This window comes from Dermacentor silvarum, chromosome 1 (genome assembly GCF_013339745.2).
Source record: "Dermacentor silvarum isolate Dsil-2018 chromosome 1, BIME_Dsil_1.4, whole genome shotgun sequence".
In the NCBI taxonomy this organism is placed as follows: Eukaryota; Metazoa; Arthropoda; class Arachnida; order Ixodida; family Ixodidae; genus Dermacentor; species Dermacentor silvarum.
The window spans coordinates 128,838,222-128,852,252 of NC_051154.1; the positions used below are offsets into that span (position 1 = coordinate 128,838,222).

Genomic DNA, 14,031 nt, shown 5'->3' on the forward strand with positions numbered 1-14,031 from the left:
GGGCGGCGCTACTTTACGGTGCTATTTTGGTCTCGTCAGCGGTGATTCGAGCATAATCTATTACAAACTTTTACTAAATAGTAAAAACCAGTCAAAAGACGAAGGACAGAGAAGAGACGTGGGCTCTCTTCTTGATAAACCAAGTTTTCAGATATGTGGACGATTTCTTGATTATTTTAAATCTTTCACCGAATGACTTCTTGCCTGTCGTAGTAGATCAGGTCTTAACGGTTTTTAAAGCTTGCTCGAGTGCACTTTGCTTTACACATGGACTGCATTCTAACCACTCGATTAGATTTTTAGAAATTGAACTAACTTTTCTTGACGATGGCATGTGTGCTGGTGCTTCTTGCCTTGGAGTAAGAAGGCTTGGTACCGTACTTATCCGCACACTCAAAAAGTCGTTAAGAGAGGGATTGCTGCGAATTGTTTTAGTAATGCCTTGCAAAAGAGTTGCCACCACAGCATAAAATCAAGTTTGGACAACCAGTTCGAGCGTTTGGTTGCCGCTGATTTCCCAAAAGCGCTTTTGAACGCAGTGGCAGAAACGTTGCTGCAAAAAATTAAGAGGCGAGAGAGAAAAAGGGCTGACCCAGTGATGCCCTATGTACATAGGGTTTCTCACAACGTCAATAAAGTTGCTGCGAGGCAGGGCGTTAACGTTGTTTTTTCTGCTCCATGCAAACTTTCAGGCCTTTGTTCACGTGTTGCGCGTGGCAGAAATAGACCCCCCGCGTGTCATGACAATGGTTGCATTTCTTGTGCGACACGTGTGGTGTACGAGCTTCCGCTGAACTGTGAAAAAGTTTACATCGGTCAAACAGGCCGGTGTATTAATGAGAGGCTGCGAGAGCACTACAATTCTTGGAACACCTCTGATGGAGCAAATTTGCCGCGCCATTGTCGAGAATGCGGCTGCGTCCCGCTTTTTTCTAATGTTAAAATCCTTGGTAGAGGCAAGGGCAAGACGGAGTGTGAAATTCTCGAAGCTTACCATATCAACATGCAAGGGGATAATTGCATCAGTTCTACCTCCATCTCACTGATGCAGAAGGAACTAAGTTTCCTATCGCACTGGCGTTAGCAACGTGGCCTTTTGCAATCAACATTAGTTTGTGTGTAGCTGTTGGCTTTTCAGCTGCGCATGCTCGCCTGGTTTTTCCTGGGAGACGGGGTTTTTCAATAAAGCACAGTTGTTAGTCCAGTCATTGTGTGTGCGATGTCTCTTCTCTGTCGTTCTTCTTATGACTGGTTTTTACTATTCAGTATGTACCAACTGACCCAGATAGCTACTCAACTGCTAACTTTTACTAATACATGTCATGCCTTTATTTATATGTGTTGCAGCATATATTAGATGTGTTCTATATGCGGCTTATATGTTTATATATGCTGAGTGATCGACAAATGCGCCTTCTTGTGCGAGCAACGCCTATAACCAAGGTCTTGCCTGTGACTGCAGCCTTCTGATCCTATTGGTATTCTTGCAGATTTCTTTCGGCGCTGGAGTCTACGCGGGCGTGTATGTAGCACAGAACTATCAGGTTTGTACACACACTGAAGGGTCATGGAGGGGCAGTGCTGCATGCGGCACTATGATTGTGCATGGGCTCCTGCCTTCTCTAGTATACGGCCAGTTGCCCGAGAAGTGCTGAGTTATTGCTTTATGTGGTGAAGAGAAAGTTATGGACTAACTAGTCAACAAACATGGACTGCAATAACTTCAGCTGTGCATGTGTTGTTGGCCATGAAGCACAATTGGGCCCTTGTCATAATAAACCTGCTGTGTTCTTTATATTTACAGCACACATTTACAAAACCATTTATAGTCCCTTGAACTTTATGAAATCCTTTTGTTCACAATGAACCTCTTAATTAGTGAAACTGCCCGACCAAAGTGGCTAGTTTGCGAATGTGAACAGTATTTAGGCTGTGTGTGGTCATTAGTTCAGGAAACGGCAGAATGGCATATACAGAGAGTAGGGTCAGCAATGGGCATGGGCGGATCCCAGACTTTTTTTTTTGTGTGCGTGCGGATATCATATACTAACTTTGTTGCTGTCATTGCAGGTGCCCCGTGTTGATGAGCCACAAGAACTCTGGCGAAAGATAAAGGACTTCGCTGATCAGTACAGGAAGGCACCCCCTGGTGTCTAGCATTCCAATATTTGTATAGCTCTGGTTCGAACTTCTTAATGTTGTGCATTGGATGCAGGCTGTGCATTTTCATTTCATGTTGTTCATGTGTTATATGTGCACTTAAGTCTACAATAGATGTACATATGACCTCTGCCATTGCTGCAGCTATGTCAAGGGTAGACAGTTGTAGAGAATAATGTTTTATCAACATGTTTGCATCGTGATATTTATTATGAATAGTGATGTGTATTTTCTACTGTGGCTGCCTATACAACAAAAAAAAAGTTCTCTTCACCTGGAGTAGGCATTTTTTGAGGTCTGGGCTTGCTTACTGCAAGCTAATGTGTCCAGATTACTCAAATTTGAAAAATTTTGGTTCTTCAAAAATATTGCTAGACTGCTTGAAATGTAACTTGTGCACCGAAAGACACACACATCGACTTACTGTTATAAGCACTTTATTAGCAAAACCTGAAAATGATACCCAACAATAAACTGTACACAGTGCTTGGTGCCACGAAGGCACGTCTGCAAGATGCACGCCTGTTGAATGTCTGATACGAAACTGCATGATATGTACATAGCACAACTGTAATAAAGGCATACGCCAATTGGTTTTGTAACATTTTGTCAACTAGTACAGCATTTCACTGACAATGAAAACAAACAAAAAAAAAGTTCTATACACCACCTCAAAAAACATAGCTTCTGCACAATGTCCACATACACAATGTTTGGCACTTTTTTCCCTCTGCCTCTGTGCACAAAAAACATGCGCACAATCAGCAGATGGCCGAACAACATTTTCACTACAAGCTTTCTTGCACATTGACCTGGCAAAAAACCAGACTGAAATGGTTGCAAACAAACCTTGAGCCAAGTGGCCGAGCAACATGCCACATAGTCGAGATGCATGTTAAGTCCCATTAGGCTGCTTTGTAAACCAGCAATGCACTTGGAAAGTGCTTGCACAACATTGGTAACTATACAACTCTATTAAATAAATGTACAATCTATTTCTGCAAGCTTAAAAGTTTGTAAAGTTGCAGAAAGAAAACTGGCAAGCTGATCCACAATGACACAAACAGCCATTGACAGGTATGCATGACTAAAAAGACAGCTCATAAGGAAGTATGCCAGCATTGAATAGCTTGTCAAAAGAGAGTGGTGATCATAATTCACAGTATGATGAAAGTGACTCAAGCATTCTAAAATATGACTTCTGCAAGGGCCCAAAATTGCCCTATGTTAAAACAATAAAAACAAATGCTCCTAAAGTCCACAGCAAATAGCATTTTTGTGCTGCTACATAAAAACAGCCATGATCACTAAAAGGCATGAAAAAATGAACCATTTTCATCAAGTTAAACAAGAAAACTTGAAAATTCGTAATTGTCTCTGTCCTATGCAGAGGAAAGCAGATAGGTTTGGTGGACTTGGATTTACTCTTAAGCCGCAGCTGCCATTTCACATTTATCTTCATTGTGCCGATCCTTCACGCCTAGCAACTACACGATTCCTGTGTTTCTTCTGGCTGGGTGACCTTGAAAGAGTCTTTGGCCACATCATCCAAATCTTTTACTCTGCAAGACATAACCAGCTGCCGCGCAATGTCTGTGAACATCTCCTCGATGCCTTGACCAGTTTTACATGATGTGCGGTAAACCCCACTGATGAGGTTGTGGCACTGCTCACAGAAGGCTTCTATATCTGCTTCTGAGACATAGATGCGGCCTACTAAGTCAACTTTGTTTCCACAGAGAAATATCTTTGCATTCTCAGCATAGCTTACGATGTCCAGCAGATGCTGTGACAAGATGTTGAACGAGTCAGGATTGTCCAGGCTAAACACCAACACGGCTGCCTCGGCAAACTTGTAGTAGCTGGACGTGACGGATGCCACACGCTCCATGCCCCCTGTGTCCCAGAGCTGCAGCTACAGTCATTCACAAATCAGAAAGTATAGTTCATAAAGGAAATATGTATAAGGAATGTGCAGTGATGGCATTCCCTACCCCAGTCAGTGAATTCAACACATTTCACGAGCATGCAGTACACCGAATCCTAAGATTATATTGCAATATTTCTCAAATGCTTTGAAAATTCGAGCACTTCATTGCAAAATACTGCCAACCAGCCCTACTAATGGCTAAAACTTTTGTTATGGGCAGCAAAATTAATAACAAGTTGCCCTTAAATTTATTTATTTGACAAATTCAAGAACTTGCTGTATGTACCATCAAATAAAATTTTGTAACAAGGCAGCTTAGAAACTGTCACAAGTAATAGCACAAATCAGACACCAGCAGCAACTCTTTCCCATGCGTCTGACCTTACTGTGTCACAAGAACGTGATCATTACTGGAACACGCGCACAGATGTGTAAATAAACCGCCAGTTTGCTATGCGCTCCACAGTGCAGTCTTTCACTCAGAAGAGAGAGAAACTGCATTGCATGGAGCACACTAGTATGCCTGTCCAATAACAGGAAAACAGTTGAGGCTCGCAAACAATGCACGAACTGGAAGCTTACCTTGAGGTCCCGTCCTGCAACCTTATAGACTTTGTCAAAATGGTCTAAACCAAGCGTGGAGCTTCGATCGTTGCTTGCCACAAAAGTGTTAGTCGTGAACCTACGAAACAGTGAACTTTTCCCAACGCCGTACTCTCCACAGAGAATCACCTTCTGCTCAGGCAGTTTTGTTGATGCCATTGTCAACTGTGAAGATCTGAAATAAATTATATAATATGACCATGAAATGAGACACATATTCGGAGGCATACAAACGGTGGCAAACTGAGTTCAAAGGCGCAAACGTCGCCGAAATCACATAAGTAACTCCCTAAAAGAGAAGCCTATCCCCATTCTTCCAGAATATTTACTACATTATTTTACAAGCACAGAAGACAACGAGCAATGTGCTTGGCGCTGATGTCTCAATAAGGTATGAAATAGACCCTTTTGTGACGCCACGAGGGCGAGCTACTACCACATAAACGTCTTCCTTTCGGATACGTTTCACGCGCTCACAACTCCAACTCGCTCGCATTGTAACCGTGTAACACTATTTAAAAATTACCGTTTAACGCTGCGACAACAATAATATACTTACAGAAAAGCCGCCTTAAGTCGTGTTTTCAGCGGTGATTGTGCACGACCATGAGACAATATTAAGTGTAGCCGTAAGGAAGTCAGAGCGGACCAAAAACTCAGCGGTGAACATACAAACGCAGAAATGAAATCAGTTGGTTCTTGTTATGAATTTCAAGCAGTTTGGGTCCGCGATTTGGCAAAGTAACATTTTAACGTAGAACGCAAACCTACGACGACACTGCGCTTTTCTAATGCCATCATCTGCACGCTGGCGCCATCTGTGGCCGGTGATCAAAGCAAGATCACGTGCATCCAGGGCGCGCAATTTGATATTAATCATTTGAGAGCCAAGCCAAACTATTCAGAGGTACATAATTGGTCAGACACGCGGTTAGTCTGATAGATGGCTAACGGGTTTGTGAGCTTGCTGGAATTTACTTCATTTATTCGTAGGCTCTTGTATCGCCTACTGTTCCGCCAAGCGCGGCGTATGTAGATAGGCGATCACATACGCTGAATTAATTAGTCGGAAACCCTAAAATAAAAGATGAGATATTCGAGAGATATTCCAGTGATTTCAGAATTATCCTAACCACAGTGGCGACTATTTCAATGGTTTCAACTTTCCAAATTAAGTCATTTATATGAAATTACGCTAAAAGCTTTTTTAATTAAGGTAGCTACAAGGTAGATGTCGCCACGTGAAGCGTACATTCAGTGCAGTTTATAACCGTTTTGAGATTTTGAAGAGAAATGACGTGTGGCATTAACGTGTATACCGACAAAGCGACACGAACACCAGTTTCGCATGATTATTTATTTATTTTATTTGTAAAATACCTTACAAGGCCCCTACATGGGGCATTGAGTAAGGGGGGCATAGAACTTAGTACACAGACACATAAAGTGACAAACTCGCAAAAACATCAAGGTCGAAAAACAACTGCAGCCAGGTGCACAGCTTAAAAATGAGAACAATTTTAACATGCAGCTCTGTATTATAACAATAGAAACAGCTCGATAGGTTTGTAAACTATTGTACAACAATGAACGAAAATAGTAGGGAAAGAAGACCAAACAGTGAGTATGATTAACAAGGGATAAGCGAGAGTGGAGTGAGTGCCTGAATTTATCGCGGTCAATTTCCTCGACTATGTTATCGGGGAGGCTGTTTCAGAGACAAATCGCGCGTGGAATAGGTGACCCGTAAAATAGTGAGGGATTGTGGGATACGCCGGCTGCTAGCTGCTTCCGGTTCGAGTCAGCGCAGCCGCCGCCACCGCTTCGCCGTTGAATTCCATTGATGCGCTTGCAGTCCGTTCTTCTTTCTGGGGTGCTCGGTGCCAAAACCAGTTCTGATTATGAGGCACGCTGTGGTGGAGGGCTCCGGATTAATTTTGACCACCTGGGGTTCTTTAACATGCACTACAACGCAAGCACACGGGTGTTTTCGCATTTCGGTTCCATCGAAATGCGGCCCCCACGGCCGGATTCGATCACGCGAGCTCGTGCTCAGCAGCCCAACGCCTTAGCTTACTGAGCCACTTGTGCTTGCAGTCCGGCTTTATCCCACTCAAAGATTACCCGCTTGCAGGTGCCTAGCAAAACCATCGTCGGCTGTTCAGCCGTTGGCTGCTCAAATTCAAGCGTTAAATGTGGACGCATGTAACTATACTGCCTTGCAGCAACCCTTGCTGAGTCAGCTGTGCACAAGCATCAAAGGAATGGCTGCCACTTCCAAAACTGTAACAATGCAGAGACCATCCGTGAACAAAAAGAAAATGACGTACAGTGCCACTTATCAGGCGGCGAAGCTGTGTAAGGGCCGACACGGAATGATTACCAAAGTTATTTCTTTCTCTAACAGTGACTCAGGCAACCAGAACTATGTCAGTACTCGCATGCGCATATAGAGGTATTATGAAACGAGGTTTTGCAGCGCGAATTTAAGCGGGACACAGCAAGATACATACATAATACTCGTAACCAACTAGCTCTAAAGTCCCTATATAAGAAAAGTACCACCATCCTTTGATAAACGCCGCTTCTCTCTCTCCTGTATCTCCGATTGGACGATGATAGCGCGCGATTTTTACTTCTTTATATTTTCTTTTTTTCCGCCTGAGAGCCATGTTGAAAGTCCTTTGCGCAGCCGCAGTCGCCGCCGCCGGCGGCGGCGCGCGCCCGGCCTGACAGCTTCAACGTGGACTTTCTAGGTGCGCCACCGTCGACTTGGCTTTCGCAACCAAAAAGTAAAGAAAAAGCAAGCGCTTTAGGAGAGGAGGCGGCGGAGCTAAGAGTAGATGGTGGTACTCTTCTTATATAGGGATTTTAACTAGCCCTCCTCAGCTCCTTCAGCACAGATAGAGATAATGCGCAGCCGTATTATGACGGCGATACGGTCATTGATGACAAAAAAAGTTGTCGCAGTTTCACCTGAAAGGCGAAGCATCAATTGCGATAGCAAACTTGTAGAGAGCTATACGGAGTAATGATATTAGCTTTATCAGCTGTATAAACTTGGACATGCAGCAGCATCGGCAACACGCAGAACTGTTGTCGACGCCATCGGCGTTTTGCCCGCGTTCGCTGAAAATGCGTGCGGCGTTGGTGACTGTTGCCGGAGCCTCTGATATAAATAGGCACTGCGTGCCGCAGCTAAACGTCGCCTCCCTTCCCTCCCCCTCCCCCACGGCCTCTCGCTCGTCGGAAGAAGGCGCGTTTGCTCTACATACATGGTGATTGTGAAGGAGAACAGAGACGCCTACTTCTGCAGCCCTTAAGCGAGCACGGCGCAGAACGCGCGTTTGTTCTCCGCCATGCGTTCACTCCCCGTGAAAGCGCGCGCCCCTCGCGCCCTTTCACTCGCACATACAGCGTTCGGCGCGCGGCGACGATTTCTTCTCCAAATGACGTCATACGGAACCTCACGGCGACGGCGACGGCGACGGCGACGCCGACGGCAGAAATCTGCTTTTGAGTGTCCATATAATTGCTATCGCAATAAAAAAGCGAGAACGTCTAACTACGTTCCACTTCAAATGAACCTAGAGTTTCGACCGAGAAATGGCGTTGACAGCGTGCAAAGTTATCATTTTCAGTGCGCCGTTATACCGACCATATCGGTTTCTAGCTAGGATCACAGAACAGCATGCACCGCTGTAGCCATCGTCTCAGCACCCGATTTTCTAAGTAATGCTTCTATACGCTTGATAAATGATCGGATAACGATAACTTTTTCACCTGTCTGACTGACCCGCAGGCAGAGCATTCAGTGACGGTGCGTCCAAGCAACGGCAAATGTCGTAGAGCTAAACCTGACAGAAACAAAAAAGGCCGCCGAAACGAAAACCAGAGTTCCTTTATGAATAAAAATGTATCCTTGCCTTTCTTGGCTCGTCATCGTCGCGCCCAGAGTGAACTGAAACCTAGAAATCAGCTGCATGAATGGTACGACATTGCTAGTCGACAAAGCGTACGGAAAGCTTCGCACGACTGACAGTTGAAACCGCGTAGAAAAACATGTGCGCCAGGCATGCCGCCGATGCCGCGCGTCATCCGTCGAACCGGAAGCTCCGATTGCTCGTTTTACGGGTCACCTATTGCGCGATTGACTTCGACTTTCCGGCTGGGAGCGCGGCGCCCGCGAGAAGGGCGCACGGCGTTTGGTTTGAAATTTAAGCCTTTTCATCGGCGCGTATAGGGATGTAATACCAGTCAGTAGCGTACCCAGGATCTCTGCCAGGGGGGGGGGGGGGGGGGTTGACAGTTTGCCAATACCATCTAAATATAGCACTAATTTCAATTTCTTCACTTGCAATTGTCAAAAATGCGCTTTTTGTGAGTGTGCAGACGATTGCGCGTCTTACATCTTAGTTGCAGTACTCAAATGCGCAAGGAAAGAAAAGGGGTTAAACAAAAGAGGGGGGTTAAGTCGGCCTCAGGGGAGGGGGGGGTTACAACCGCCGAATCCCCCCCCCCCCCCCCGGTCGGTGCGCCACTGATACCAGTAATACTTAGCAGACACGATCGTTAGCGCGCATTGTATGCACTGCGCTTGTCAGCTCAAAATGGCCAGACCGGGTGAGGGGCTCTTTAAGGGCGAGCGAAAAAAGTCCAAAGAACGGTCATTGTGCCCCGGGAATGATTTGTACAACAGGACGAGCGTTGTACTCCGTTTGGATGCACCAGACATGCGCTGAAGCCTAACACCTAGCAAAAGGAGAGCTCACGTGTAGTTTACAGCGGCGGTTAGAGTTGGCGGCATTCATTTGCGGCCGTGCTTACTAGAATACACGCTGCTGCACTCGTTGGTTTTAATATTTTGCTCCACGAGAGCACCATTCTTTCTGATCACTGTGTATCCTGGTGTGCTTGCTTTATGGGTTATCTAGTTATACCAAAAAGCTTGTCTTTTTCTCTTTGCAACTAGTTTATAAGTCGGGTTCACTCAGACTCACGGGTTGGTCTGAGTTTGAGGAAGTGTGAGTCGACTCATGAGTGAGTTTGCCGACCTATGCTCAGAAGGAAGGAGCCCGGCGAGGTCAAGGTCACACGCCATCCAGCCGCCCAAGCTATCTATTATCCAGATAGTCCCTCCGTCTTCTTCATCAGGTCTCTCATATGTTCCCGCTGTTTTTATCCCTTTTATAATGTACCAACTAGGCTAGTTCACCGGTTTGCTATCTTTATTTCCGTTAGTTATTATTTGCGTCCTTGAATGTTCAGTTTCGTTATTATTGCAACATCAATTATATGGACACTCCAGGCGCATTTCTGCCGTCGGCGTCGCCGTGATGTTCCGTATAATGCCCAAGGGCGATAACATCCTCGCCGCGCGCCGTATGCTGTATGCGGGAGTGAAAGCGTGCGAGTGTGAGCTAACAATGGCGCCTCAATCTCACGCGCGCAAGGGAGGAAAGCGGGGAGGAAGCGCGCTGTCTTCCGTCGCGCGCAAGTCACCGGGAGGATGGGAGAGAGGGGGGGGGGGCGGCGTTGTATACTCCGGCGGCGCTGCGTATGGCGTGGCCGCGGGGGCCCTATCTTGAAAGATAGCTTCGTGTGCACTTTGTTCTCGCCGCTGAGTTCGCGTTGAAGCGAGAGGCAGCACGAAGGTCAATTCGCTCGCTGCTGCTGCCGCGCTTTCTTACTTCTGAGTTTTCACAGCGAGTGTGTGCGGTCATCGAGTGAGATGTGTTCATGTTTGCTTGTGCGCGCGTGACACCATGCTTGTCAATTTTGTTAGTAAGCGAATGTTTACAAGTTTATATACGGCCGATAAAACTACTATCCTTACTTTGTATAGCTGTCCGCTATCGCAATCGATCCTTCGGCTTTCGAGCGAAACTGCGTCTTTCTTTCTGCAATGTCTCATAAGAAAAAAAAATGAAATAAAAGAAAGAAAGCAAATAGCGACGTTAGATACGACTATAGTCATATTTAACTTGTGTTTTTTTTTTCTGTATTCTCCCGAGTTCTGCAACCGCATTTATAATGCTACGAATAAAGTCTCGTAATTTGTGTTCGAATATCAAATGCACTCAACTTAATTCTTGCATAGTCACATCGCCGTAGGGCGTTGTAACCTTGCTTCTCTAAGATGAATTTTTTATTTGTATTAGATGCAACTACAGTGTCGAAGAGCAGGATCCGCACTTTTACACGACCTGTTTCAGCGTCAACAAAATTAGTGAGTCGGATAGTCTCTCTCTCTCTCTCTCTCTCACACACACACACACACACACACACACACACACACACACACACACACACACACACACACACACACACACACACACACACACACACACACACACACACACACACACGCACGCCGGCCGAACTGCCGTCTACTTTGGACACTTCTCGCGTGGCAGACGAACTACGGCACTGGAGGCCGGTCGCCGACGTCGGTATATTTGCCGCTAGCGTGGACGTGCCTTAACCAGAAGTGGACACTGTTTTGAAAAGCGCGTTGGAGATGACATATGTCACGTGACATTTGGAGGAGCACTCGGCGAGGAGGAGAGACCAGCCGGCTAGGAGAGTAGCGAAGAGCGAAACGAGCAAGGGCCGCGTTTCGATCATCAAACGCGTGTAACTCCGCTATTATGGCACCATTTCGAAAAATTCTCACGGCTACGTGTTCGTTGTATACTCATGCACAACTGCAACACCACAGCTAAATTTCGACCTCAGAGTGGTTTAGGGGCCCTTTAAGGTCGAAAGAAATTACGGCGGAATCCATCTCACGATGAATCTCGGTGTCACAGTACGATTAGCAGTAAGCAATGTAGCGACACTTCATGCACCGCTCCGTTGCCATTGGCCGAGTGCAGTCGCGCGGAACTCCAAATTTCTGCAGAATAGCCGACTCTATACGTGTTTTGTGCTGTGTCTCAAATTGCACTCCAACATGATCGTCAGCATGTGCATGGGAAATTGCACATGCCTAGTCAGGAGACAGATTGTCTCCTTTTGCCTCTTTTCGTGGGTATTTCCTGAAATGTCCGAATAAAAACAAAATGAAATGTACTGCATTTCAATCTGCACTCCAAATTCATGTCATGCATGCATATCATGACATGTCATGGCATTCATGTCATGCATATGCTGATGTACGTATATCCATTTAAAGAAACTTGGGAATTGAGAATAAGCAAACCACCCCGCTTCCGTGACCCCGTTTCCGCGACCCCATTAAACTGGCGATGTAAATAAGGACGGCCCCACCGGCGCCAGCACCTCCCGCGAGAGCAGGACCGTTCCGACCGCACAGGCGGCGGATCATATTACACCGGGACTGGGGAGCGGGTCCCCTCCGGCCGAAGCGCGCCGCCGTCGAGAACGGAAAGCGGTCAGAGACACAGACGTGGCAAAGTGCGTATAAGTATCCTAAGGTGAACCGTATTAAAAACCCAAGAAAGTGCGCAGAATTTTCGAAAGATTAAAACCGAGAACTCTGAACGGTATTTATGACGACATCACGTAATTTTCATGCCCTCGAGGTTGCGCATTCATGATTTATAAATTCTAAAAAATAACACATTCACAGGCTGTCCCTATAGTGCTTGAAATTTATTAGGCTTTATATTTTAGTACGGCTGTTCGAATATTGAAATCGGGAAATGGAATATAAATAATCGAAACATGAGGTGTTTATTTAATGGATACTTATTGATTCTTGAAGTTGAAAAATAAACAAACAGGAAATGTTGCAGAACAATAAAAATTCTACCTATTTCCTTCAATGCACATAATGTCATTTGGAAGTTGTTCAAATAGGCATGCCTACTTGAACACCATTCCAAATGGCACTGCGGGTATTGAAGGAAATACCTTTTGTAGACCTACTAAAGCCACCTTTCTCCACAGAATGTTAAATTGGGAACACCCACTCAGGTGGCCGGCGGGTGCTCGGGACTATCTCTGACAATGTTCTGCTTCACTCTTGGGAAAATGTGGACAATACTGGAGCATCAGTATAGTGGCAGACATGCGGCAGTGGCGACACAGGCTTCCCTTAAATTTGCGCGTGGGATACATGCAGCGAACATTTACGACCAACTTGGCGCGTCAGAAAAAAATTCACCGACGATTACGATATTCCCTATTGCGAAATTTGAGCGCAGCTGTATACGTGTTTTCATTTCGCGATATATTGGCTGGCGCGGACAATCTGTCTCGTGCGGCACGTTGCAAACGGAGCGAAGTGTGGCGCGAATGCCTCGCTAATCAGGAGATCGCGTGAGGCGGCGCGTGGGTGACGCGTGGGCACGATTCACAGCAGCCGCTGCACACCGTCCTCCGCTCATGCAGTGCTTTGTTTCCATACAGACGACGCGCGCTACTCAGGCGCCATATCGTATATGCATTGTCGCCGCAAAGCCGGTCTTGCGCGGCACTACGCTTTTCTTCTCACGCTTTCGCCGTACCATCCTCCTCCGCTTTCCGCCTCAAGGTTCCGCTGCACCCTCCTCCTGAGCTGTCCTCTTCGCTATCGCCGTCTTTCATCTGCAGCTGCTCTCCGCGTTCGCTTTCATCCTTAGCTGTGTTCGTTCGCTCGATTACGAGGGACAACGCCGACGCTCACCGCAGGAACGGGCGCCTAAGAACTGCGCTCTAAAAGTAGGAAGGCGATTCAACCTCCAGCTGAAATCGATTAAAGACAATGTATTCCTGAGCTAGTTGGGGGTGAGAATGTGGCGGAATCACTGCGCACGGCACTTTACCGCGTCACCACTAGCGTGAGGGGCGTAGGAGGAGCGTCGGACTGCTTCAATTTTTTGACTGCTCTAGCTTCGGGATCGGGCCGCATTTTGACGTACGATGACGTGATAATTCATTCTAAATTATTTCTGGAATTTTACATGCCAAAGCTACGATCTGATTATGAGGCATGCCGTAGTGAGGGAAAAGCATATAGTTAATATAACCAACTCTAGAGGAAAAACTGCCCATGGCGCCCATGCATTGAAATCGGCAACCGCAAGGGCCCCGCCATGTTGCTATCCTGTGCAGGCGCAGACGACGAGAAGTGATTCAGACGAGTCGTGCAATAACGCGATTATTCTAGCCACCCTAAGGCGATCCCGATCCTATCTGAGTGGTAGCGCCATCTAGTTTAGGCGCCTACAAACGCAGCCTTTCAGGTACCTTAAATTTTGCATCCAAATTCTATAAATAACCATCTGATCTTTCTGAAAAATATATGGGATGAACTTTAAACGTTTTCCATGCATACGCGATACGTGTAAATCTGGTTTTCGCATAATATTTTGAATATTCCTAGAGCTAGA

The 14,031-nt window shown here is 46.2% G+C and overlaps 1 protein-coding gene across 1 annotated transcript; it reads right to left on the reverse strand.

The window, feature by feature from the left end:
* Window positions 1–2,580: 2,580 nt before the first annotated feature.
* Window positions 2,581–5,501, reverse strand: LOC119436011 (ras-related protein Rab-30-like). The gene is made up of 3 exons (XM_037702734.2): window positions 5,253–5,501; window positions 4,673–4,868; window positions 2,581–4,075 (listed from the first exon to the last, which is right to left on the reverse strand). Exons 2-3 carry the CDS (start codon window positions 4,850–4,852, stop codon window positions 3,641–3,643), a joined length of 615 nt encoding a protein of 204 aa, XP_037558662.1. The 5' UTR covers window positions 4,853–4,868; window positions 5,253–5,501; the 3' UTR covers window positions 2,581–3,640.
* Window positions 5,502–14,031: the final 8,530 nt, after the last annotated feature.

Excerpts from the sequence above, each read along its gene's own strand:
- LOC119436011 (XM_037702734.2), bottom strand. The coding sequence starts at position 4,852 with ATGGCATCAACAAAACTGCCTGAGCAGAAGGTGATTCTCTGTGGAGAG. Across the intron at positions 4,076-4,672 it reads TTGCAGGACGGGACCTCAAG|CTGCAGCTCTGGGACACAGG; the intron begins GTAAGCTTCCAG and ends GAATGACTGTAG.